This window comes from Salmo salar, chromosome 13 (assembly GCF_965601325.2).
Source record: "Salmo salar chromosome 13, fSalSal1, whole genome shotgun sequence".
Classification (NCBI taxonomy): Eukaryota; Metazoa; Chordata; class Actinopteri; order Salmoniformes; family Salmonidae; genus Salmo; species Salmo salar.
In genome coordinates, this window is record NC_138303.1 from 21191334 (window position 1) to 21215225 (window position 23892).

At 43.4% G+C, this 23892-nt stretch overlaps 1 protein-coding gene across 1 annotated transcript in view; it reads left to right on the forward strand.

Moving 5' to 3' along the window:
• The window catches only part of samd10b (sterile alpha motif domain containing 10b), a 143902-nt gene extending 122827 nt beyond the window's left edge, over nucleotides 1-21075 (forward strand). The window contains exons 4-5 of the mRNA XM_045693020.2: nucleotides 689-829; nucleotides 20292-21075. Coding sequence (XP_045548976.1) covers nucleotides 689-829; nucleotides 20292-20314 — 164 coding nt within the window. The 3' untranslated portion in view covers nucleotides 20315-21075. The remainder of the gene's footprint in view (nucleotides 1-688; nucleotides 830-20291) is intronic.
• The last annotated feature ends 2817 nt before the right edge of the window (nucleotides 21076-23892 follow it).

Sequence of the window (23892 nt, forward strand, 5' to 3'; positions counted from 1 at the left end):
TGTGTGTGTGTGTGTGTGTGTGTGTGTGTGTGTGTGTGTGTGTGTGTGTGTGTGTGTGTGTGTGTGTGTGTGTGTGTGTGTGTGTGTGTGTGTGTGTGTGTGTGTGTGTGCATGATGCTTACTGTGGATAATGGTATGTTAAAAGTGTGTTTCCTGGCGGTCTAACACCTTGGTGTTCTAGTTAAAACATCCTCAGTAAATCGTCTGGCTGTATAAACCTCACTTCGCCATCCTGCTCGCTGTCATGACGACTCATAGGTAAAGCAGAGAATACGCACTTAACGCTTAGATGTAAATCAACAGCGTACACACACACAGGCACACAGACGCACAGACACATACACCAGACAGGTCGCTCAAGATCCACTGAGAAATTCAACGTCGGTCCAGGTAAACAGGACGTCGGCAGATGAAAACCAGCCGCTAGGGGCAACGGGGAGCGCTGTAACATCAAGTAGGCGTGGGTTTTGCTAGGGCGTTGTGGACGGGGCTGGCAGATCGGTGTAATATATTCAATCCCAGTGCTATTTCTTTCTTTTTTGAAACTTTATTACAAACCTTAATCTTACCTTAACCATTCTGTAAAAAAGTCTGTTCTAACATAGTATCTGCCTCTCTCCTTTTCGCTCGCTCGCTCTCTTGCTCCCTCTCCCTCTCCCTCTCCCTCTCCCTCTCCATCTCCCTCCAGGTCGTGCATTGCTGAGGTTGAACGGAGAGAAGTTGGAGAGGATGGGCATTGTCCAGGAAACATTGAGACAGGAGGTTCTACAGCAGGTCCTTCAGCTACAAGTCAGAGAGGAGGTCCGCAACCTGCAGTTGCTCAGCAGAGGTGAGCACTGTGTGTGTGTGTGTGTGTGTGTGTGTGTGTGTGTGTGTGTGTGTGTGTGTGTGTGTGTGCGTGCGTGCGTGCGTGCGTGCGTGCGTGCGTGCGTGTGTGTGTGTGTGTGTGTGTGCGTGTGTGAGTCTGTGCACGCAGGTGTGTTTAAGGACATGTAAAGTGTTCCATAAACACACATATCCAGACGTCAATAGCCTGCTGAGGTCACTGTGTGCTGACCTGGATTCAGCTGCTAATGAGGATAGAGCACAGCAGTATAAAATACAATATAGTCAAAGGTAAAAGTGTATTATTAATATCATGAGTTTGGCATCCTATTTATAGTTTAATGGTAACTACCTCTAAACTTCCAAAGATCCAGTCAACCATGGATGAATGATAGGAAACCTAGCTTCTCGTTGAAATGATGGTGTCCTTTGTTTTGCAAATCAGATGTCAATGTAGCCTACTTAAACCCAACCTCAGTCTGAATTTACTTTCACATACAATTAAAGGGGTTACTTTGTCAGGGTGGAATAGTCCATTATTATGAACCAGTAGGTGGGTGATTAATGTCACTTAATCACACTTAATGACACATTCTACTAGTATGAGAAAAACTTGGATTATATTAATATTGATATGAAATATACAGTATGTATATGTATAGAAATAAATGATTGATCTGTTATGAATTATTATTCACCTGTAAGGATTCGTAAACATTTTTTGAGGCCTTCTTCGTCAACATTGTGTCCTCATTAACCTGGGCACAGTGTCCTCGAGCGGAGGGCCTCAATCGGAGCACGGGGGGGTGGGGAGGGGTGACGCTCAAGCAGAGAAATATAATTACAACAATTATATATATACACTACCGTTTAAAAGTTTTGGGTCACTTAGAAATGTCCTTGTTTTTTTAAAGAAAAACACAAAAATGTAAATAAAATAACATAAAATACACTGTTGTAAATGACTAATGTAGCTGGAAACGGCAGATTTTTTATGGAATATCTACATAGTCGAACAGAGGCCCATTATCAGCAACCATCACTCCTGTGTTCCAATGGCACGTTGTGTTAGCTAATCCAAGTTTAGCATTTTAAAAGGCTAATTGATCATTAGAAAACATGAAAAACACAAGTCTCAACGTCAACAGTGAAGAGGCGACTCCGGGATGCAGGCCTTCTAGGCAGAGTTCCTCTGTCCAGTGTCTCTGTTCTTTTTCCCAACTTAATATATTATTTTTATTGGCCAGTCTGAGATATGGCTTTTTCTTTGCAACTCTGCCTAGAAGGCCAGCATCCCGGAGTCGCCTCTTCAATGTTGACGTTGAAACTGGTGTTTTGCGGGTACTATTTTGTGGGTACTAAGGCTCCATGGATTGATGAGGAATTGAAAAACTGCATGGTTGAAAGAGATGGGGCAAAAGGAGTGGCTAATACGTCTGGCTGCACATCTGACTGGCTTACTTACTGCAAATTGAGAAATTATGTGATTAACCTCAACAAAAAAAGAAGAAACTGTATTATGAAGCCAAGATCAATGATATAAAGAATTATGGAAAAGGCAGAAAGACAAATTCAACTCCATCTTTCATTGAATCAGATGGCTTGTTCATCACAAAACCATTACATTTAATGCCAATTATTTTAATGATTATTTCATTGGCAAAGTGGGCAAGCTTAGCCAGGAAATGCCAACAACGAACAGTGAGCAATTGTATTCATTCTTAAAAACTAATAATGAAAGAAAAGCATTTCAAGTTTGAATTTTGTGAAGTTAGTGTGAGAGAGGTGGAAAAATGATTGTTATCGATCAGTAATGACAAACCTCCTGGCATTGACAACTTAGATGGAAAGCTACTGAGGATGGTAGCTGACTCTATAGCCACTCCTATCTGTCATATCTTTAGTCTGATCCTAGAGGAAAGTCTTTGTCCTCAGGCGGGAAGCCAAAGTAATACCGCTAACCAAGAGTGGTTCTAACAGCAGACCTATAAGCTTCCTGCCAGCTCTTAGCAAACTGTTGGAAGAAATAATGTTTGACCAAATACAATTCTATTTCTCTGTAAACAAATCAACAACAGACTTTCAGCATGCTTATAGAGAAGGGAACTCAACATGTACTGCACTGACACAAATGACTGATGATTGGTTGAAAGAAATTGCTAATAAGAAGATTGTGGGAGCTGTACTGTTAGATTTCAGTGCAGCCTTTGATATTATTGACCATAACCTGTTGTTGAAAAAACTTTTGTGTTATGGCTTTTCAACCTCTGCCATATCGTGGATTCAGAGCTGTCTATCTAATAGAACTCAAAGAGTTTTCTTTAATGGAAGATTCTCTAATGTCAAACATGTAAAGTGTGGTGTATCGCAGGGCAGCTCTCTAGGCCCTCTACTCTTTTCTATTTTTACCAATGACCTGCCACTGGCATTAAACAAAGCATGTGTGTCCATGTATGCTGATGAATCAACCATATATGCATCAGCAACCACAGCTAATGAAGTCACTGAAACCCTTAACAAAGAGTTGCAGTCTGTTTTGGAATGGGTGGCCAGTAATAAACTGGTCCTGAGCAGCTCTAAAACTAAGAGCATTGTATTTGGTACAAATCATTCCTTAAGTTCAAGACCTCAGCTGAATCTGGTAATGAATGGTCTGGCTGTTGAACAAGTTGAGGAGACTAAATTACTTGGTGTTACTTTAGATTGTAAACTGTCATGGTCAAAACATATAGATTCAATGGTTGTAAAGATGGGGAGAGGTCTGGCTGTAATAAAGAGATGCTCTACTTTTTTGACACAACACTCCAAAAAGCAAATTCTGCACGCTCTAGTTTTGTCTAATCTTGATTATTGTCCAGTCGTGTGGTCCAGTGCTGCAAGGAAATATCTAGTTAAGCTGCAGCTGGCCGAAAACAGAGCAGCACGTTTTGCTCTTAATTGTAATCAGAGGGCTAATATAAATACTATGCATGCCAGTCTCTCTTGCCGAAGAGTTGAGGAGAGACTGACTGCATCACTTCTTCTTTTTATAAGAAACATTCATTTGTTGAAAATCCCAAATTGTTTGCATAGTCAACTTACACACAGCTCTGACGCACACATTTATCCCAACAGACATGCAACCAGGGGTCTTTTCACAGTCCCCAAATCCAGAACAAATTCAAGAAAGAGTACAGTATCATATAGAACCCTAATTGCATGGAACTTCCTTCCATCTCATATTGTTAAAATAAACAGCAAACCTGGTTTAAAAAACAGAGATAGACAGGGACAGAGAGGGACAGATATAGAGAGATTGACAGGGACAGAGGGACAGATAGAGAGAGATAGACAGAGAGAGAGAGGGACAGATAGAGAAAGATAGACAAGGAGAGAGAGGGACAGATAAAGATAGACAGGGAGAGAGAGGGACAGATAGAAAGAGATAGACAGGGAGAGAGAGAGGGACAGAGAGAGAGATAGACACACAGAGAGAGAGAAAAATAGGGAGAAAGAGAGAGAGAATTAAAATGCTGTGTCGGGCATTTCTGTTAATAGAGTACCAAATTTAATTTCCCAGTTCAACAAGCCTTGACTGTGTCCTATCAGAGACAGCTAATTGAGTGTCCCTATAAAACACCTGGGAACCAAGGGGACAGGTGGGTGCGGGGGGAAGATGTGGTGGAAGGATGTAGAGAGGAGAGGAAGTAGCGTGACGACTGGGTTGAGGTGAGGGAGGTGAGAGAGCGGTGATTAAGGGGTAGGGGGTGGAGGTAGTGAGTGTTGGGATGAGGAAAGGAGGAAGTGAAAAGAGGGGGGCGGTTAAGACTACCACTACTCTCATTGTCGGAGAGTCCTAGAGAATGCATTTGGCATCATGGCTGCAAGGATGACTATTCTTGGTCGGCCCATTTACATTTACATTTGAGTCATTTAGCAGATGTTGTTATACTATGTTAGAGTGACTTACAGTACAGTATCTTTCATTTTAATATAGCTAGGTGGGATAACCACATATCACAATCATAGTTGTGGCAGAGTACAACAATCTCCAAGAGCCAGGGAGACTCTCTTGTGCCAGGGTGACATGGCTTGCAAGTAAAACAAGAAACATGGCGCCGATAGAAATGGCAGCCGTGTTTCTAGCCCCTAGGCATTAACCTCTCACTCAACGTCAACAAAACAAAGGAGCTGATTGTGGACTTCAGAAAACAGCAGAGGGAGCACCCCCCTATCCACATTGATGGGACCGCAGTAGAGAAGGTGGAAAGCTTCAAGTTCCTCGCCGTACACATCACTGACAAACTCAAATGGTTCACCCACACAGACCGTGTGGTGAAGAAGGCGCAACAGCACCTCTTCAACCTCAGGAGGCTGAAGAAATTTGACTTGGAACCTAAAACCCTCACAAACTTTTACAGATGCACAATTGAGAGCATCCTGTTGGGCTGTATCACCGCCTGGTATGGCAACTGCACCGCCCACAAACCGCAGGGCTCTCCAGAGGGTGGTGCGGTCTGCCCAACGCATCATCAGGGGCAAACTACTTTCCCTCCAGGACACCTACAGCACCCGATGTCACAGGAAGGCCAAAAAGATCTTCAAGGACAACAACCACCCTAGCCACTGCCTGTTCACCCCGCTATCATCCAGAAGGCGAGGTTAGTACAGGTGCATCAAAGCTGGGACCGAGAGACTGAAAAACAGCTTCTATCTCAAGGCCATCAGTCTGTTAAATAGCAATAACTAGCACATTAGAGGCTGCTGCCCTATATACATAGACTTAAAATCACTGTCCACTTTATTAATGGAACACTAATCACTTTAATAATGTTTACATATTTTGCATTACCCATCTCATATGTATATAATGTATTCTATTCTATTGCACTGTATCTTAGTCTATGCCGCACTGACATTGCTCATCCAAATATTTATATATTCTTAATTCCATTCCTTTACTTAGTTGTGTGTATTGAGTGTATTGTTGTGAAATTGTTAGATATTACTGCACTGTTGGAGCTAGAAACACAAGCATTTTGCTACACCTGCAATAACATCTGCTAAACACGTGTATGTAACCAATAAAAATGTGATTTTGATTTGAAGTTCAGGGACTTCTTCCTCTCCCCCCTTGATGTGTGCCATGGCAGGAAGACATGGTTAGGAGAGAACAACTCAACCCAAGGCCAGCCAATCATGCAGAATAGGCCTTTGTTTGGACTGCTCACACAGAAACCCATTGATGGACGCACACAGTTCTTTATGTGTGCATTGTGAACCAAAGTACTTTGTACTAAAATGTAGAGTTTTAATCTTGTTAATAAAATGAAACTTGATTCTGTTGTCTCAGTGTTCATTCATTTAGATTAGATTGAACTACACCACACAAGTAGCTGAACTCAACTGTCAGAACTTGATGTTCAAATAGAATGCTTTGAAACACCTTGTTTTGGGATGAAGAAACGCCAACAGAGCTCTTTCAGCACACCCTTATTCTTGCCTATGAAAGTAAACCACAATACAATACAAAAGTGTCTGCTAAGAACAGACGTGTGTAATGAATACTCAGGGAGAAAAAGGTGTAGATTCACACGCAGAGCGCGGCAGATGTTTATTAAGCCTTCACAGAAGGCAGAAATCATGGTCACAGGCAGGCAGGCAATAGTCAAACACAGGTAGGTAGTCAAAAACAAACAATACCTCACAACCATACAAACAGAAAGAACTGAACTAAGTAGGGAGCTGATAATTGTCTAGTGTCTGACTTCTGAGATGTCTGTGGTCCCAGTTGTTCGGTCCCTGTCCTCTTCTTGAAGTCATGCATGAACTCATGCAGCTGGTGATCAAATTCCCCCCAGAGTTTTTCCGATAGTTCATCCATGAAATCTGCTATAGGTGCCAGGGCCCTGTAGAGGATGAAAAGAGGGGTGGAAATTAGAGGAGTGTCTGTGGAGAGCAGTGTACCTGGTGAGGAGAGGAGGGAAGAGGACAACAGAATATGGGAGATGGTATCAGAGTAAAGGAGGAGAGTCTGAAATGATTTGCCTCTGGGACAAGCTGGTGGCTACCGAGCCACCAGCTTGTCCCAGAGGCAAATCATTTCAGACTCTCCTCCTTTACTCTTTACTCTATTCATGACGTTCTCCAGATCTTGATTTGGAATGCCTTTGCAAATGATGTGTCAAGGACTGAGTCTTTAGCGCTTTTCTCCCTTCTTCTCACAGCCCAGCTACTACTTGTAGCATTGATGAGGAGCAGGCCAGTGGAGTAGGTCTTGGAGGTGGGCCCAGGATAGAACTTCCAAGGTCAGGCATGGAGATTGTTTCCCATACTGCACTGCAGCTCAGTGCGGCAGATGGGCTGGGGGCTGACGACCAGTCAGTACTGGGGGCTGAGGTAGTGCTGGGGGCTGGTGAACAGGCAGTTCTGGGAAAAACCTGGTGATGTCCCCATTCACTGGTGTTTGTACCTTGAAAAAGAAGTAGAGGGCAAACAACACCGCTCAAACATTTGCAACATTTTAACTAGCTGGACCATGCTACCGAACTTTGACTTCGATGTTACCAATGTGGGAAGCTTATGATTTACTATCTCTGACAAAATTATGTTTGCTCAAAAAGATCTAAAGATCTTTAGTTTAGTTGTTTTCGCTTGCTTCCTCTGCACGAGTATGCTGCTAGGCTAGCTAGCCAGCCAAGTAGCTAGCGCTAACTGACTAGCTATTGTTAGCAAACATGGCTACTGTTTTTGTTGACTACAGGAAAACATACTCTGGTGAAGACAGCATGTTGTTTTCCATCTTCCTATGCTTCAGGTGCCGAACAAGCCAGGGACAATTTTAGAGTAACCTTTTCCCCAGCATCTCCACTGCCGCACTTGGTTCTTTTCTTTACCCCACTTTTTCTAAGAAGTGATTGTGTCGGACTCCGCAATCTCCCTCCATGAATTGGCCTTTAAATGCTAGTCTTTATATAATAGATAGCTAGAATAGTAGAGGTGCAGGTACTTCCACATTGAGTTTCGGGCTGAATCGAGAAGAAGAAGAAACTTGTGTCACCCCAACAGTTGAACAATCACAGACAAAGGGGCATAGACTTTGGTTACCGAACTTCAGCTTGCCTCAAGACATTTATCGGGTGCACAAAAAGCCGAACAAGCCGAACAAAAACATCACAAAATGTAGTAATATATGCATTAACTGTTCCGAACTGTTTTGGATGGGTAGCATGCGGACGCCTTCACAGTGGAAGGTTTAACAATGGAGTTCAGATTCACAGTCCTGTCACCTATCTGTCAGCCTGTGTTTTTTCAAGGTTGGTGATCCCCAGACAGGCAGACACACATGCATGTACGTGCCCCCCCCCCCCCCCACACACACACACACACACACACACACACACACACACACACACACACACACACACACACACCACACACACACACACACACACACACACACACACACACACACACGTTTGTTTTACTCTCCTTGTGGGGAACAAACAATTTTCCTTCTTTTACTATCCTTGTGAGGACGTCTGGTCCCCACAAGGATAGTAAAACCAAAAGAACACACACACATCCTCAAGCTCACCCAATCCTGAGTGATTCTCTCTACAGATGTAAGATCTTCATTTGAGCCAGTTTGCTACACCAGGAAAATAACCCTGCAGCAACAGGAAATGTGAATTATTGTGGATTATGATTCATTATTGTGGACAATAATTAATGGACATTTTTGTAGGTATTGATACAATTTTCGTAAGGGGAAATCAAGTCTGAAATTTCAAAGTGGAAATTACAAACTTCAGAAGCCTTTTTAAACCTCAAATACACTACATGTTTTACATTTCCTCCATTGCAGGAAAGCTGTCTTGCAACAGGAAGATCAAATTAAGATCCTACATCTGTATATGCTGTCCTATAATTATTTTAAAATGTAGGATAGCAGCCTGAAACTTAAAGTGGTGACTTGTATCATACACCATCATTTCAGATTCATCTGACAGAAATGAACATGATATTAAGTATTGATTGCTCGGTAACCCAGAAGTTATTTTTTTTTAAGTACAATGATTTGACTGAAACGAATGCATCTAGCTTGCTGGTTCGGGGCTGAACTTTTTTTTTTACACTTCTGAGACATGGCTCTACTGTGCAACTACAGTACTTTCTTATTTTTACATTTTGCCCTTTTTAACCATATGCCACACTTCTGCTTCTCTCTCTCTTTGACTTTTCTTTTTTTTCTCTCCCTCTTTCAACATCTTCCCTCCAGAACTTGCATGGGCAGTAGTTAGTAAACAAAACAACATTGCGGGTTTGATTGAATGTCCTTCCCTACTCCATACTCCATGACAACACTACCCTGAGCACAGAACCCTATTACTTCTGTTGCGAATCATTAGAGAAAAAATGCTCCTTGCGCAATTACAGAGCAAGATTATGACGAAACTGCTGATAAAGAATATTGTGTTTGAGCGTGTGCGTGAGGGAGTGCTGTTTGTGCGTACATGTTGCGTGTGCTCGTGCATGGGTGTTTGCACTTGTGTCGGTGTCTGTGTGTGCATGTGTGCGTACGTGTGTGTACGTGCTCTTTCACTTTCTCTCTGTCGACTGACTTATTCGCCAGTGTTGTGGTCCACACCTCTATTGTCAGGCATCAGAGCAACCTGTTCTTCGTTGCCTTCGCGCTGCCACGGCCTGAACATTATTCTCTGGATGCATGTATAACCCATTCGTCTCCTAAAAGAAGAATACAACTAAAATATGCATGAACAGCCAGGAGTTTTTAGTAATTTATTCATTTTTTTGCACATCTCTTAGCTCCCACTGTCTGTGTGTGCGTGCCTGTGTGTGCGCTCGTTTGCGTGAGTTGAAACAGGAGATGGATTAGGCTGTCGATTCAAAAACGCTTCTTTGATGAATGTGTTAAATAATAGGCTACTTGTGTAGATAATCCTCTAAGAAAACAAATGGTCGGAACCTCATGTCGCTATCATCAGTTCTTACCCTTGTAGGATGGTCAAAATTAGGCCGAGAAAAAAAGTGGTAAAAAATCTGGAAAGTAGCATAACGTCAGCTAGGCTGCATGCTGTGCGAGAATTAAGGCTTCCTGGCACGTTTACAATTGAACTCGACATCTTTCTTATCAAATCCGGAGGACATAAAACAATGTAGAGGTTCATAGAGGTAAAATAGATATCGATTTTGAGATATGACATGTCGTAGTTTCATATTTGAGTACACACTATTCATATTAAAGGTGCTACACATAGGATTTTGGGGAATTATTGCATTGTAATTTCAGAATATTTCTATAATATGTCTACCACTAATAGTGGAATGATAGTGTTTCACAGTATTACTTACCTGCCAGTGTTGTGATTGGCTGTGATATTCGCCTATTGATTTCTTCCACTGGAGGGGCATCTGTTGTCAACCTGGGAAAGCTGTTCTGACTGTGGCTGTGTTATCTAGTGGAAATCGCTAATTTCCTGGTTGCTAAAATTCCACATTTCAGTTTATGTGAGAAAACAAGCACTGAATAGTGTAGGGAATCACTGTACCATCGAAATCGCTGTGAAATATATTTTCAATAACAAAACAAAAAATATAGTTTTTACAGCTGTTTGAAGCTGGTGGACCAAAACCGAAAATAACTTTCATTTTGGTCCACCAGCGTCAAAAAGCTGAAAAAACTATATTTTTTGTTATATATTTTGTTATCACAGCGATTTAGATGATGCCCCTATAAATACCTGGGCCATAGCATCACTTCCTCAAGACTCTTCCCGAGGCTACAAGGCAATAGACAGCTGGACTAGCATAGTCACTAGCTCAGAGAACCGTGGTAACTTGAGTAACCTTCATTCTATTTCCTTTGAGGGACTATGCTAGTCATTCAATGGGATGAGAATAACAGAGTAAGTCGGTTCTTGTAAGACACAGCCTAGAGCAACACATTATAGGTGCTCAGCCCAACCACAGGTTACTTTGTTAGGACGGAAGGGTTCATGTGACCAAGGGGCACATGGTAAGAAGGCAATATTAGGCCTAGACGATAACACGCATCACTAACAGACAAACCATGGAGCTCACCAACTCTCTTGGTAGAGGCGATGGCCACCAGAAATGCTCTTAACCTGTTGGGTCTAGGGGGCAGCATTTGCACGTCTGGATAAAAAAAATGTACCCGATTTAATCTGGTTACTAATCCTACCCAGTAACTAGAATATGCATATACTTATTATATATGGATAGAAAACACTCTAAAGTTTCCAAAACTGTTTGAATGGTGTCTGTGAGTATAACAGAACTCATTTGGCAGGCAAAACCCTGAGACATTTTCTGACAGGAAGTGGATACCTGATGTGTTGTATTGACTTTAAACCTATCCCATTGAAAAACACAGGGGTTTAGGAATATTTTGGCACTTCCTATTGCTTCCACTAGATGTCACCAGCCTTTACAAAGTGTTTTGAGTCTTCTGGAGGGAGATCTGACCGAACAAGAGCCATGGAACGGTGATGTCCCATTAGACACCTGGCGCGCTAGTTCATGTTGGGTACCCTCGTTCCAATACGTTATAAAAGAGTATGCATTCGTCCACCTTGAATATTATTCATGTTCTGGTTAAAAAAGGCCCTAATGATTTATGCTATACAACGTTTGACATGTTTGAACGAACGGAAATATATTTTTTCCCCTCGTTCATGACGAGAAGTCCGGCTGGCTTACATCATGTGCTAACGAGACGGAGATTTTTGGACATAAATGATGAGCTTTTTTGAACAAAACTACATTCGTTATGGACCTGTGATACCTGGAAGTGACATCTGATGAAGAGAATCAAAGGTAATGGATTATTTACATAGTATTTTCGATTTTAGATCTCCCCAACATGACGTCTAGTCTGTATCGCAACGCGTATTTTTCTGGGCGCAGTGCTCAGATTATTGCAAAGTGTGATTTCCCAGTAAGGTTATTTTTAAATCTGGCAAGTTGATTGCGTTCAAGAGATGTAAATCTATAATTCTTTAAATGACAATATAATATTTTACCAATGTTTTCTAATTTTAATTATTTAATTTCTGACGCTGACTTGACTGCCGGTTATTGGAGGGAAACGATTTCCTCAACATCAATGCCATAGTAAAACGCTGTTTTTGGATATAAATATGAACTTGATAGAACTAAAAATGCATGCATTGTCTAACATAATGTCCTAGGAGTGTCATCTGATGGAGATTGTAAAAGGTTAGTGCATCATTTTAGCTGGTTTTATGGTTTTGGTGACCCTGTCTTTGACTTGACAAAACATTACACACAACTCTTGTAAATGTACTGTCCTAACATACTCTAAATTTATGCTTTCGCCGTAAAACCTTTTTGAAATCGTAAAACGTGGTTAGATTAAGGAGATGTTTATCTTTCAAATGGTGTAAAATAGTTGTATTTTTGAAAAATTTGAATTTTGACATTTATTTGGATTCAAATTTGCCGCTCTTGAAATGCACCTGCTGTTGATGGAGTGCACCACGGGTGGCACGCTAGCGTCCCACCTAGCCCATAGAGGTTAAGAAATCTGTCCATAAGCGGGTGGCTTCCAAGCAGCCCATCCTGCTCTTTATCATGACATGCTGAAATCGCTGCTGCATACACATTAAGTGTGGATGCAGTCCTGCCAGCATCGAACAAAGACCTTGAGAACTGGAGCACAGTTCTTATGCCGCAAGTTTCTGGAACAACCCCCTGCTCCACACACCACTGGCAGAACACCCCACACCACTGGCAGAACACACGCCACCTTGTGTCATAGGTTGACGTGGTGGAGGGGGCCCTGGCACTCTGTAAGATCTAAACCAGACCATTTTCGCTGTTCAGTGAACATGCCCACAGCAGCAGGCAGGAGGGAATCACTTTTGCCTGTGACAATAGGTCCGGCCTCCGAGGTAGTTCCCCTGCTGTCCCCGCTAGGAGTGCTCAACCAGTGGTGTCTCGGCCATCTCGGGCAATCAGAAAGACTTGGTGGCCCGATTCTCTGATTCTGTCCAGAGTCGTTGAAATCACTCGAGGGCCAGGGCATCTAGGCCGAGTGTTCGGGGGGGTTGGATATCGAGAACCAGATCCACCGCTGCTTCCCCAAAGATTCCCCACTTACGACTCACTATTCAGGGATGTAGTAGCCACTTCCCTTCCGGAAGGCCTTCCCTGGTCAGCATGTCTGCCGCATTGTTCAGAATCCCTGGGAGGTGCACAGCTCTTAGTGAGGCCAGATTCTGCTGTGACCGCAGCAGAAGGGTATGTACCATCTGGTGAAGGCGGATGGAACCCAGACCCCCTTAGTGGTTTATGTACACTACCAACGTGGTGTTGTCTGTCTGTACCAGCACATGTTTGTCCTGCAGTTGTGAGAAAGTTGAGCAGACTGCTCTCAACTCCAGCATATTGATGTGGAGTTTGGACCAGCTGGGGCTCCATGTCCTGCTGACGGCCCTCCCCCTCTATAGTTCTCCTCAGCATATCAAGGAGATGTCTGTTTGAGCCAGTTCCCTCCGATGGACTCTGCCCAGGCGTATCGCACCTGAAAGGAAATCCAGGGATCGCCATCTTGCCAGTGATCACGTGCATTCCTTGGACACAGTCAGGCAGATATACCTGTGTTCCTGGGGATGGAAACCTTGAGCATTGAACTACGTCTGCAGGGGTCTCAAGTGTAGGAGGCCCTATGGGGTTAAAAGAGAGGCTGCGGAGAGGAGACCAATCAGTCTCTGACACTGAAGAACAGTCACCTTCTGGTCTTGGACAAAATGATTGAGATCTACAATTTTCTGGGCTCGCTCTTGTGTGAGGTGAGCCCTCATTACAGACGAGTGGCTCCGCATGCACATGAACGTCACATTTTGAGTGGGGACCAGGTGGCTTTTTTGCATATTCAACCTGAGGACTAGCTCTGAGATGTGCTTCAGGAGAGATGTTTTGTCTGCTCCTGCCTGTTCTTGTGAATGAGCACAGATTAGCCAATGATCTAGGTAATTCAGTACCATCATCCCCTGTGATGTTAGGGGGGCTAGAGCGGCATCCATGCCTTCTGTGAATGTTCTTGGTGCCAAGGAGAGGAAGAAAGGTTGCACTTGGTATTCGTATGCCATGCCGTTGAAAGCAAAGCACAGGAACTTCCTGTAAGCCGGGTGGATCGGTACATGGAAGTAGGCATCTTTTAAGTTGACATTGCTGAACCACTGGCCTGTGCTAATAGCCTGTAAGATGCGGGACAGAGATAGCATCTTGAAGAGGAGTGTTTTCAAGCACCGGTTGAGAAGCCTCATGTCCAGGATGGGGCGAAAGCCACCATCCCTCTTGGGGCTAGGAAATGTAATCTATAGAACCCACTGTGCTGTTCTGATGGTTTGAGTTGTCTGATTGCATTCTTCTTCAGCAGGGAGGCAATCTCCAGCTGGAGAGCTTATCTTTTCAGGGGGTTGGCTGTTGTAGTTGACCAAACCCCTCTGAAAGGTGGTGGCCAGCATCGGAACTGGAGTTTGTACCGCTGTAATACTGTATCCAGCACCGAGGGGGACTCCACAGGCAGAAGCGACCAATGCCGGAGTCACACCCATCAGGATAACTGAGGAGGCCCGTCCTTCTACATTGGGATGGTGCTTGTTGTGCCGCTGCCTGTGCTGGTGGTGGTGCCACTGTTGACCCAGGGCCTGTTGACGTGGCTGATCAGGGCATTGCTGGTTTGGGGGAGGGCCCAAGCACCCTTTCCAGGCAGAGGAGAGCTGAGGTCTAGACTGCAATGGTCTCTGGGTAGGGTAATGCGGGGCAGGGGACCCATGAAAAACTGCAGGGTCTTTCTGTCCTTCTGCAACTTGGCCTGGGGAAATGGGGAGGTCCATAAAGGGTTTCTTCACGGAGGTCGACATCTTTGTGTGTGAGAGCCAAAGCTGTCTGTGTTACGAGATGACCGGAGACAGGGGTTTTCCATTAGCAGGTGACATCTCAGCATTTAACCTCTATGGGCTAGGTGGGACGCAAGCGTCCCACCCGTGGTGCACTCCATCAACAGCAGGTGCATTTCAAGAGCGGCAAATTTGAATCCAAATAAATGTCAAAATTCAAATTTTTCAAACATACAACTATTTTACACCCTTTGAAAGATAAACATCTCCTTAATCTAACCACGTTTTACGATTTCAAAAAGGTTTTACGGCGAAAGCATAAATTTAGAGTATGTTAGGACAGTACATTTACAAGAGTTGTGTGTAATGTTGTGCCAATTCAAAGACAGGCGTCACCAAAACCATAAATCAGCTAAAATGATGCACTAACCTTTTACAATCTCCAACAGATGACACTCCTAGGACATTGTGTTAGACAATGCATGCATTTTTAGTTCTATCAAGTTCATATTTATATCCAAAAACAGCGTTTTACTGTGGCGTTGATGTTCAGGAAATCGTTTCCCTCCAATAACCGGCATTCAAGTCAGCACCACAAATTAAATAATTAAAATTAGAAAACATTGGTAAAATATTATATTGTCATTTAAAGAATTATAGATTTACATCTCTTGAACGCAATCAACTTGCCAGATTTAAAAATAACCTTACTGGGAAATCACACTTTGCAATAATCTGAGCACTGCGCCCAGAAAAATACGCGTTGCGATACAGACTAGCCGCCATGTTGGGGAGATCTAAAATCGAAAATACTATGTAAATAATCCATTACCTTTGATTCTCTTCATCAGATGTCACTTCCAGGTATCACAGGTCCATAACGAATGTAGTTTTGTTCAAAAAAGCTCATCATTTATGTCCAAAAATCTCCGTCTTGTTAGCACATGATCTAAGCCCGCCGGACTTCACTTCATGAACGAGGGGAAAAAATATATTTACGTTCGTTCAAACATGTCAAACGTTGTATAGCATAAATCATTAGGGCCTTTTTTAACCAGAACATGAATAATATTCAAGGTGGACGAATGCATTCTCTTTTATAACGTATTGGAACGAGGGTACCCAACATGAACTCGCGCGCCAGGTGTCTAATGGGCCATCATCGTTCCATGGCTCTTGTTCGGTCAGATCTCCCTCCAGAAGACTCAAAACACTTTGTAAAGGCTGGTGACATCTAGTGGAAGCAATAGGAAGTGCCAAAATATTCCTCAGCCCCTGTGTTTTTCAATGGCATAGGTTTAAATGTAATACAACACATCAGGTATCCACTTCCTGTCAGAAAATGTCTCAGGGTTTTGCCTGCCAAATGAGTTCTGTTATACTCACAGACACCATTCAAACAGTTTTAGAAACTTTAGGGTGTTTTCTATCCATATCTAATAAGTATATGCATATTCTCGTTACTGGGTAGGATTAGTAACCAGATTAAATCGGGTACATTTTTTTATCCAGCCGTGCAAATACTGCCCCCTAGCCCCAACAGGTTAAGAGGGAGAGGAGTATGGACACCTGAGTCATTTCAGCCGTCAGCTCAGGGTCACCGTCGATGGACAGGCGAGCTTTCAGACCGTACAGGTATGTCTGCAGCAGAGTGGTTGCATTCATAAGGCGAGCCACCATGGCCAAGGTCAGGAAGGTGTCCTTTAATTGGACGTCAGCAGCCTGGTGAGGCCCCGGAGGACAGCAGGGAGACTTACCAATGATCTCCTTGTCTATGAGGACCATGGCCGCAACAATGGGGTACATGACAGGGTATTTATCCAGTCCCAACTCCTCGGGGGAAGCCATGAAGTTCCAAGGCTTGCATTGGCATGAGACATGGAACCTTGAGTTCACCTTACCCCAAGTCTGGCACAGTTCCTTGGAGAACTTGGGGCACTGAGGTATGTACACTCTGCCCGGCCTGCTGTTAAGGTCTGGTTTAATATCCAGAGCTTTCAAAACCCTAGAGGGGAGCTCCTGCATACAGTGTGAACTGCAGAAGTGGGTGCTTCACTCTCAGCCCTCTCTGAGAACATGGATCGCTGACCCAGAACCGGCCTCAGAGGTCTCTTCGTCTAGGTCATTACCAGGAAAGATGGAGATAGCATCAGGATCCTGTCTTAAGTCTTCAACGGAGCCTGTCATGCTGAGAGAGTGGAGCTGGGAAGACAGAAAGGCTGCCTGGGCCTCCAACTCATCCAGAGTAGGTCCCCTGTCCTCCTGCTTGGTGGGCGGGCCCGCTGCTGAGCAGGGTTGTTTACGCTTGAGACCGCTCCCGGAGCCTCTAGCATTTGTCTCCCTCATCATAGCTAATCGTGAATCGCATAGACGTGGGCCAAGAATAGCACAACACATGCAGTTGAAGGGGGACTCCACAGCCTAAATGGCATGCTCTAAACCCAGGCACATCAAACAGGTGGAATGGGCATCAGCCGAAGCCAAGCCAGCACTGCATTTATCGCAGTAGTATGGCATGGTGGATAGTCTTCTCTCTGTTTAGACAGAAGCAGAAATACAGACATGTCTTATAGAACAGATTATCTGTTTAACACCCTTTTAATACTATACCAGGTATAAGTATAAAGTAGTTATTTTCTCAGGGCAACATGCTAATTTAAGTAATAATATATTCTATGGATATCAAAATATATTAGGGAAATTCCACTGACAATCCCCAAAAGGTATGGATGTGAGGAGCCAGACTCAATTGACACAATGACTGACTGTGTGAGGAGGGGTCTTAAGAACAGACTGGCCAACTCTTGTGAAATTAGTGAGAGGCGCAGAGTGAGATTCAGAGCATGCGCCTCTCACTAATTTCACAAAAGTTGGCCAGTCTGTTCTTAAGACCCCTCCTCACACAGTCAGTCATTACCGGCTACAGCTCGAGCCAGTAATGAGACTTTGCAAGCTAGTATGCGAAGCCTGGACATTGAGGTGCGACTCGGCAATCACCCATCCTACTTCTGGAAAGAAACATGTTTAATTACAGCTAGATAACACACCGAGTCTCCCTTAGCCTGGGTAGGCGCGATACCCAGCCCGAATCTCCAGAGAGAAGAGGCTAGTGTCCAGCTGAAGTGAACAAGCAACATGTAACACAATTAGCCAGGAGGCTAACCAGTGGACAGAAACAGACAAGACAACAAAGCCATGCACAGTGTACAGGTTGGCCCAACCCGTTCACCCTACTTCGTAGCACGGTGTCGACCTGTAAGAAAAAACTTAATGGACCACAAAACACTGCAGAACACTCTTGGGAGGAGCAAGCTTTGCCCAAAATGGAGTATACTTCAAACACTCAGTGAATAACTCACTTAAAGAGTCTTCTACATTCACTCCTCGCTCACTTCCGGTTGCCGAGGGAAGAAAACAGGAAGTGATGCTAGGCTCCCCGGTATTTACAGGGGGTGGGGGGCATGCGCATCACACCCGTGCCATGGAATTACTCTGAAATGAATCTTTATATCCCATTGATTGACTAGCATAGGCCCTCAAGCAAAATAGAACTGGGCTACATAATTGGGACAATGCCGAATAGCGAAGCTTCTGCGGTGGTGTTCAAATGTAGACTAAGTCGTTTTTGTTCTCTTTGCATTGAGTATTGCATCGTAGGCTACATCTTTGAAAACAGAAGGAGCTTCTTTTTTTTACCAAAGTGAAGTTCTGTTTTCTCATTGAAAAGTGGTTATTGTTCTCTTGGCCGTCGTCAGAGCTTTTAAACCATATTTTTATTTGTGAATGTGTCGGCACCGGGGACTCGGGATGTGGCAGCGTTATTGGTGTCATGTTAATCAGGGCTTTTGATTTGAACATATGGCTAGTTTTAGTTTTGTAGGCTAAGTTACCTATTTCATTATTTACTTTATGGATCAAGCCTTAGCAGTCATCCTGATCTCGTTCCCAATGATCAGTGCTTTAGTTTGAAACGTTTTGGTGTGTATACTAGGCTATTTGATTAAATTTATATATGTTACAGCACTTTGGTTTCACTAATAAATACATTATTGTCTGTTTGTCTTCAGTCCTTTTTAAATAGGTATAGGTCGAATGTAATAGTCTGCCAATAACCAGCCTCAGTAGGCCTATAACTCCATTCCTATTCTACTCAGAGTTTAGAGAAATTGAAAATGAGGCTGGTTAATGCAATGCATGTCTGTTGAATTTGGGAAAATCCTTCCACACTCGGCCACGCCCCACCTACTCAGCCATCAGGAACCACTACTGCGTTGCGGCCATGGCATACTGCATACTTTTCACTAAACGATACATGCTAAATAGTATGCAACGATGAGTACATAGTTATGCAGTTTATGTATATAGCACGCTAATATGGGTATTCGGACACGGCCACAGTCTCTCTGTCCCTTCCTTCTGTCAACGTGTCTTATTTCCTGTGAAGTGTGGTGTGTGTGTGTGTGTGTGTGTGTGTGTGTGTGTGTGTGTGTGTGTGTGTGTACGTGCGTGTATGAGCGGTGCTTGCGTGGAACAAGCCATCTGCTCCGTAATGCGGTAATTAGCAGAAAAAATGTAATGACGTCATCCCCCCTCCCGGAAATGTTGTCAGCAACGCCTCAGTTGCCATGGGACGTCGCTGGGGTAACCTTGTCGCTAGGTTGGAACGTTCCTTTTGATTTTCTGTTGTTCCGTGTCCTGGCGGAGAGAGTTCTGTTCACAGTTCCATGCGCTGTCTGTCTGTTTGTCTGTCTGTCTGCCCGCTCGACTGAACTGCAATGTGAATTCACTGGGGCAGAAAGCATGACAGGCTCAGAAATAAAAGGAACATGACATTTTTACCCAAACACAAATTTGCTCAGGAACCCCTTAGTCCTCATGTCCTCTTAGAAGATTTTCATCTGAGAGATAGACCCCCTTTACCTGAACAAATCTCAAGCCACCCCTCAATCCCATCTGCCTTTCTTTCTCCACCTGCTAACTCCTTCTCTCCCTCTCTCTTTGTCCCAGGGTCTGATTCTCTCCAATATCATGTTAGATCTGCCTGTGTGTTAGAGACAGGTAACGGGTTTTCTCTCCCTAATCAGGGGACTGATAACTCAAATGCCAAATGTCTCCTTTTTTGTTTTTTACTCCTCCAATGTAAAAATACAGTTTGTTGTCATTTGAGGCCGGTGCAAAAGTGTAATCACAGAAACCAATCGGTCACGTCTATGGGTCATAGACGCCGATGAGTTTGATATGAGAAGGGTTTAAGGCATAGAGAGAATGTGAACCAGAGGTTTCACTCTACAGACTGATGTTTCAGAAATAATTCTTAATGCAACTGGGTTGTTGACCGATAAGACAGGGTTTGAAGAGAGGGCAGACAGAGGAAGGTGATCTGGATGGCGCTGTGTGTGTGTGTGTGTGTGTGTGTGTGTGTGTGTGTGTGTGTGTGTGTGGTGTGTGTGTGTGTGTGTGTGTGTTGTTGGAGTTGGGCATTATGGTGTGAAAGACAGTGATGCCAATCCAACTCCCAACCCCACTGTTTTCCTTGTATTCATCTCTCTCTCTCTCTGTCTCTCCCTCTCCCTGCAGCCTCCTTTGGAAACATCTCTTAGCTCATCCCTCCCTCCGTCCGTTTGGCAGCCCTCACTCTCCTCTGCTATTTCCAGTAGCCATGGAAGGACCTGCTCGCTCCAGATATGTGACCGCAGAATAGGGCTGTGAGAGGAGGGAAGAAAGGAGGGGAGAGAGAATGGAAAAGAGGAGAAGAGGAGCCTTTAGACTACATGCCAAACACACTGAAGGAGGTTTCCCATTCAACAAGGCCAAACTGGTTTAAATGATGAGAGAGAGAGAGAGAGAAGTGCTGAATACAAGGGCACACACTGTAACATAGATATAAGATGTTTGAAAGGATGTTGACAATGTAGACAAATTAGATCTTAACTACAACAGATTCCCCCCTTTTTGGTTTATTTTTTTATTTTTGGGTGTAGAGAGGAGTATTGTTACTGATCAATTACTGTAGTTCATTACGTTGGGGGCATTACTCCAAGGTTGGTGGAAAGGAAATGCAGCAAACTACTGAATGTCAATGTCTCTGTATCATACTCACATCACAACCCAACTGTTCACAATTTATCTTTTCCTCTCAGGATTTTCATTTTGGAATATGTATTTATAGTTTTGATAGATCTAATTCATACAGTATAAAGTATATATACCCTTGCCTTCATTAGCACCCTCTCCTCAAAGCACATTCTCTTCCTTTCATCTCTTTTATAAAGCCTTGTCTTCACAATGTACAGAATGTCACCCCCCAGATGATGTCTTTGTACTGTAAATGAACCATGTCTATGACAAACATATACCGTACCAGTCAAAAGTTAGGACACACCTACTCATTCAAGGGTTTTTCTTTATTTTTACTATTTTTACATTGTAGAATAATAGTGAAGACATCAAAACTGTGAAATAACACACATGGAATCATGTAGAAACCAACAAAGTGTTAAACAAATCTAATTATATTTTCTAATTTAGATTCTTCAAAGTAGCCACCCTTTGCCTTAATGACAGCTTTACACACTCTTGGCATTCTTTCAACCAGCTTCATGATGAATGCTTTTCCAACAGTCTTGAAGGAGTTCTCACATATGCTGAGCACTTGTTGGCTGTTTTCCTGTCACTCCGCGGTCCAACTCATCCCAATTGGGTTGAGGTGGGGTGATTGTGGAGGCCAGGTCATCTGATGCAGCACTCCATCACTCTCCTTATTGGTCAAATAGCCCTTACACAGCCTGGAAGTGTGTTGGGTCATTGTCCTGTTGAAAAACAAATGACAGTCCCACTAAATGTAAACCAGATGGGATGGCATATCGCTGCAGAATGCTTTGGTAGCCATGCTGGTTAAGTTTGCCTTGAATTCTAAATAATCACTGACAATGTCACCAGCAAAGCACCCCCACACCATCACACCTCCTCCTCCATGTTTCACGTTGGGAACCACACATGCAGAGATCATCCGTTCACCTACTCTGCGTCTCACAAAGACACAGTGGTTGTTTGGGCTGTAAGCTGAGGTGCTTTTACCGAATAGGGCTATCTTCTGTATACCAACCCTACCCTGTCACAACAAAACTGATTGGCTCAAACACATTAAGGAAAGAAATTCCACAAATGTACTTTTAACAAGGCACACCTGTTAATTGGAATGCATTCCAGGTGACTACCTCATGAAGCTGGTTGAGAGAATGCCAAGAGTGCGCAAAGCTGTCATCAAGGCAAAGGATGGCTACTTTGAAGAATCTCAAATATAAAATATATTTTGATTTGTTTAACACTTCTTTGGTTACTGCATGATTCCATGTGTGTTATTTCATAGTTTATGTCTTCCCTATTATTCTACAATGTAGAAAATAGTAAAAATAAAGAAAAACCCTTGAATGTGTAGGTGTGTCCAAACTTTTGACTGGTACTTTATATTATTTGAACGTTCTAGAGGAACATAAGCTGTAGACCTGAATATAATGTAGACCTATACCTTCAGTATTTTATAAACAGAGCATTTTGATAGGACATGCTATGACAGATGTTTGCTGTGATTGTTTCTGCCCTAGCTGTATTTGATAAAGCAATAATCAGAGATGTAGCTGGCCAAAAGCAATGGTTCTATTCTACTAGTAAGAGTCAAATGCCTACATCTCCCATGATGCAGTAGAAGTAGACTGTAGTTACAACTCCATTGTGTAAAAATAGTCTCTTTTTGTGTCTTTCCCATAACACCAGAAGTGCACAACTCCAGTACTCGAGGGCTCCTATCCTGCTGGTCTCTCTCTCTCTCTCTCTCTCTCTCTCTCTCTCTCTCTCTCTCTCTCTCTCTCTCTCTCTTCTCTCTCTCTCTCATTGATGAGTTAGTGTAACTGATTGACTATAGATTCCACACACCTGGTAGCCCAAGGAATCAACTTGTCATTGAAAGGGAGCATATGGTGTATACTGTTCGCCCTGGAGGACTGAAGCTATGCACCTACACCCTACACCATGTCTCTCATTGATAGCTATACATATTAGAGAGATTATTGAGAGGAACCAGACCAGCTGCCTGCTATTACTGTCACACTGTGAATCCAGACACCGTTACTGTGCTTCATAAAGTTACCAGAAATCAAATACTCAGCATGACCGTAAATAAAGATCCTCTGAAGAAAGCAACATAGGCCAATATACAGGTAACTGACAAAATGAAGGAAATGCTTGAGTAAATGAGAGATACAAAGTATATTGAAAGCAGGTGCTTCCACAAAGGTGTGGTTCCTGAGTTATTTAAGCAATTAATATCCCATCATGCTTAGGTGTCATGTATACAAATCCCCAGTTGCCCGTTACTTCGGCTACCATGGCTAGAAGGAGAGATCTCAGTGAGTCTCAAATGAGCATAGGGGTTTTAAAGTGTGTGTGTTCGTGTGTGTGTGCGCGCGTTTGTGTATGTCAGTCACCAGATCTCAACCCAATTGAACACTTGTGGGAGATTCTGGAGTGGCGCCCGAGACAGTGTTTTCCACTATCAACAAAACACCAAATTTCTCCTGGAAGAATGGTGTCGCATAACTCTACCAGAGTTCCAGACAATCTATGCCAAGGCACGTTGAAGCTGTTCTGGTGGCTGGTGGTGCTCCAACCATGCAGCTTCATCTCACACTTTCATTTTGGGATTTGACTTAATTGGATGAATGTCGATGTTTTTTGACCCATTAATTCCCAACGCTCTATTAGACACTCTATTTTGGTGTTTCCTTTATTTTGACAGTTACATGTACAGTATGTGTTTTTGTTTCATTACAAAAATGAAGGTTAACTTTTCAGAATTTATGGTGAAGGGGAGCAGGTCTTCTATGGTTGTGCATAGAACTATTCTGGGGAACAGAATACTGGGCACACACTGGTTGAATCAACGTTGTTTCCATGTAATTTCAATTAAATTACTTTGAACCAACGTGGAATAGACGTTGAATTGACATCTGTAACCAATGGGTAGGCTACCATCCTTTCCTCCCTTCCTGCCCTCCTTTCCTCCCTCTACCCCTCCCTGTACCCCTCCCTGTACCCCTCCCTCTATCTCTCCCTGCACCCCTCCCTCTACCCCTCCCTCTACCCCTCTCTCTATCTCTCCCTGTACCCCTCCCTCTACCCC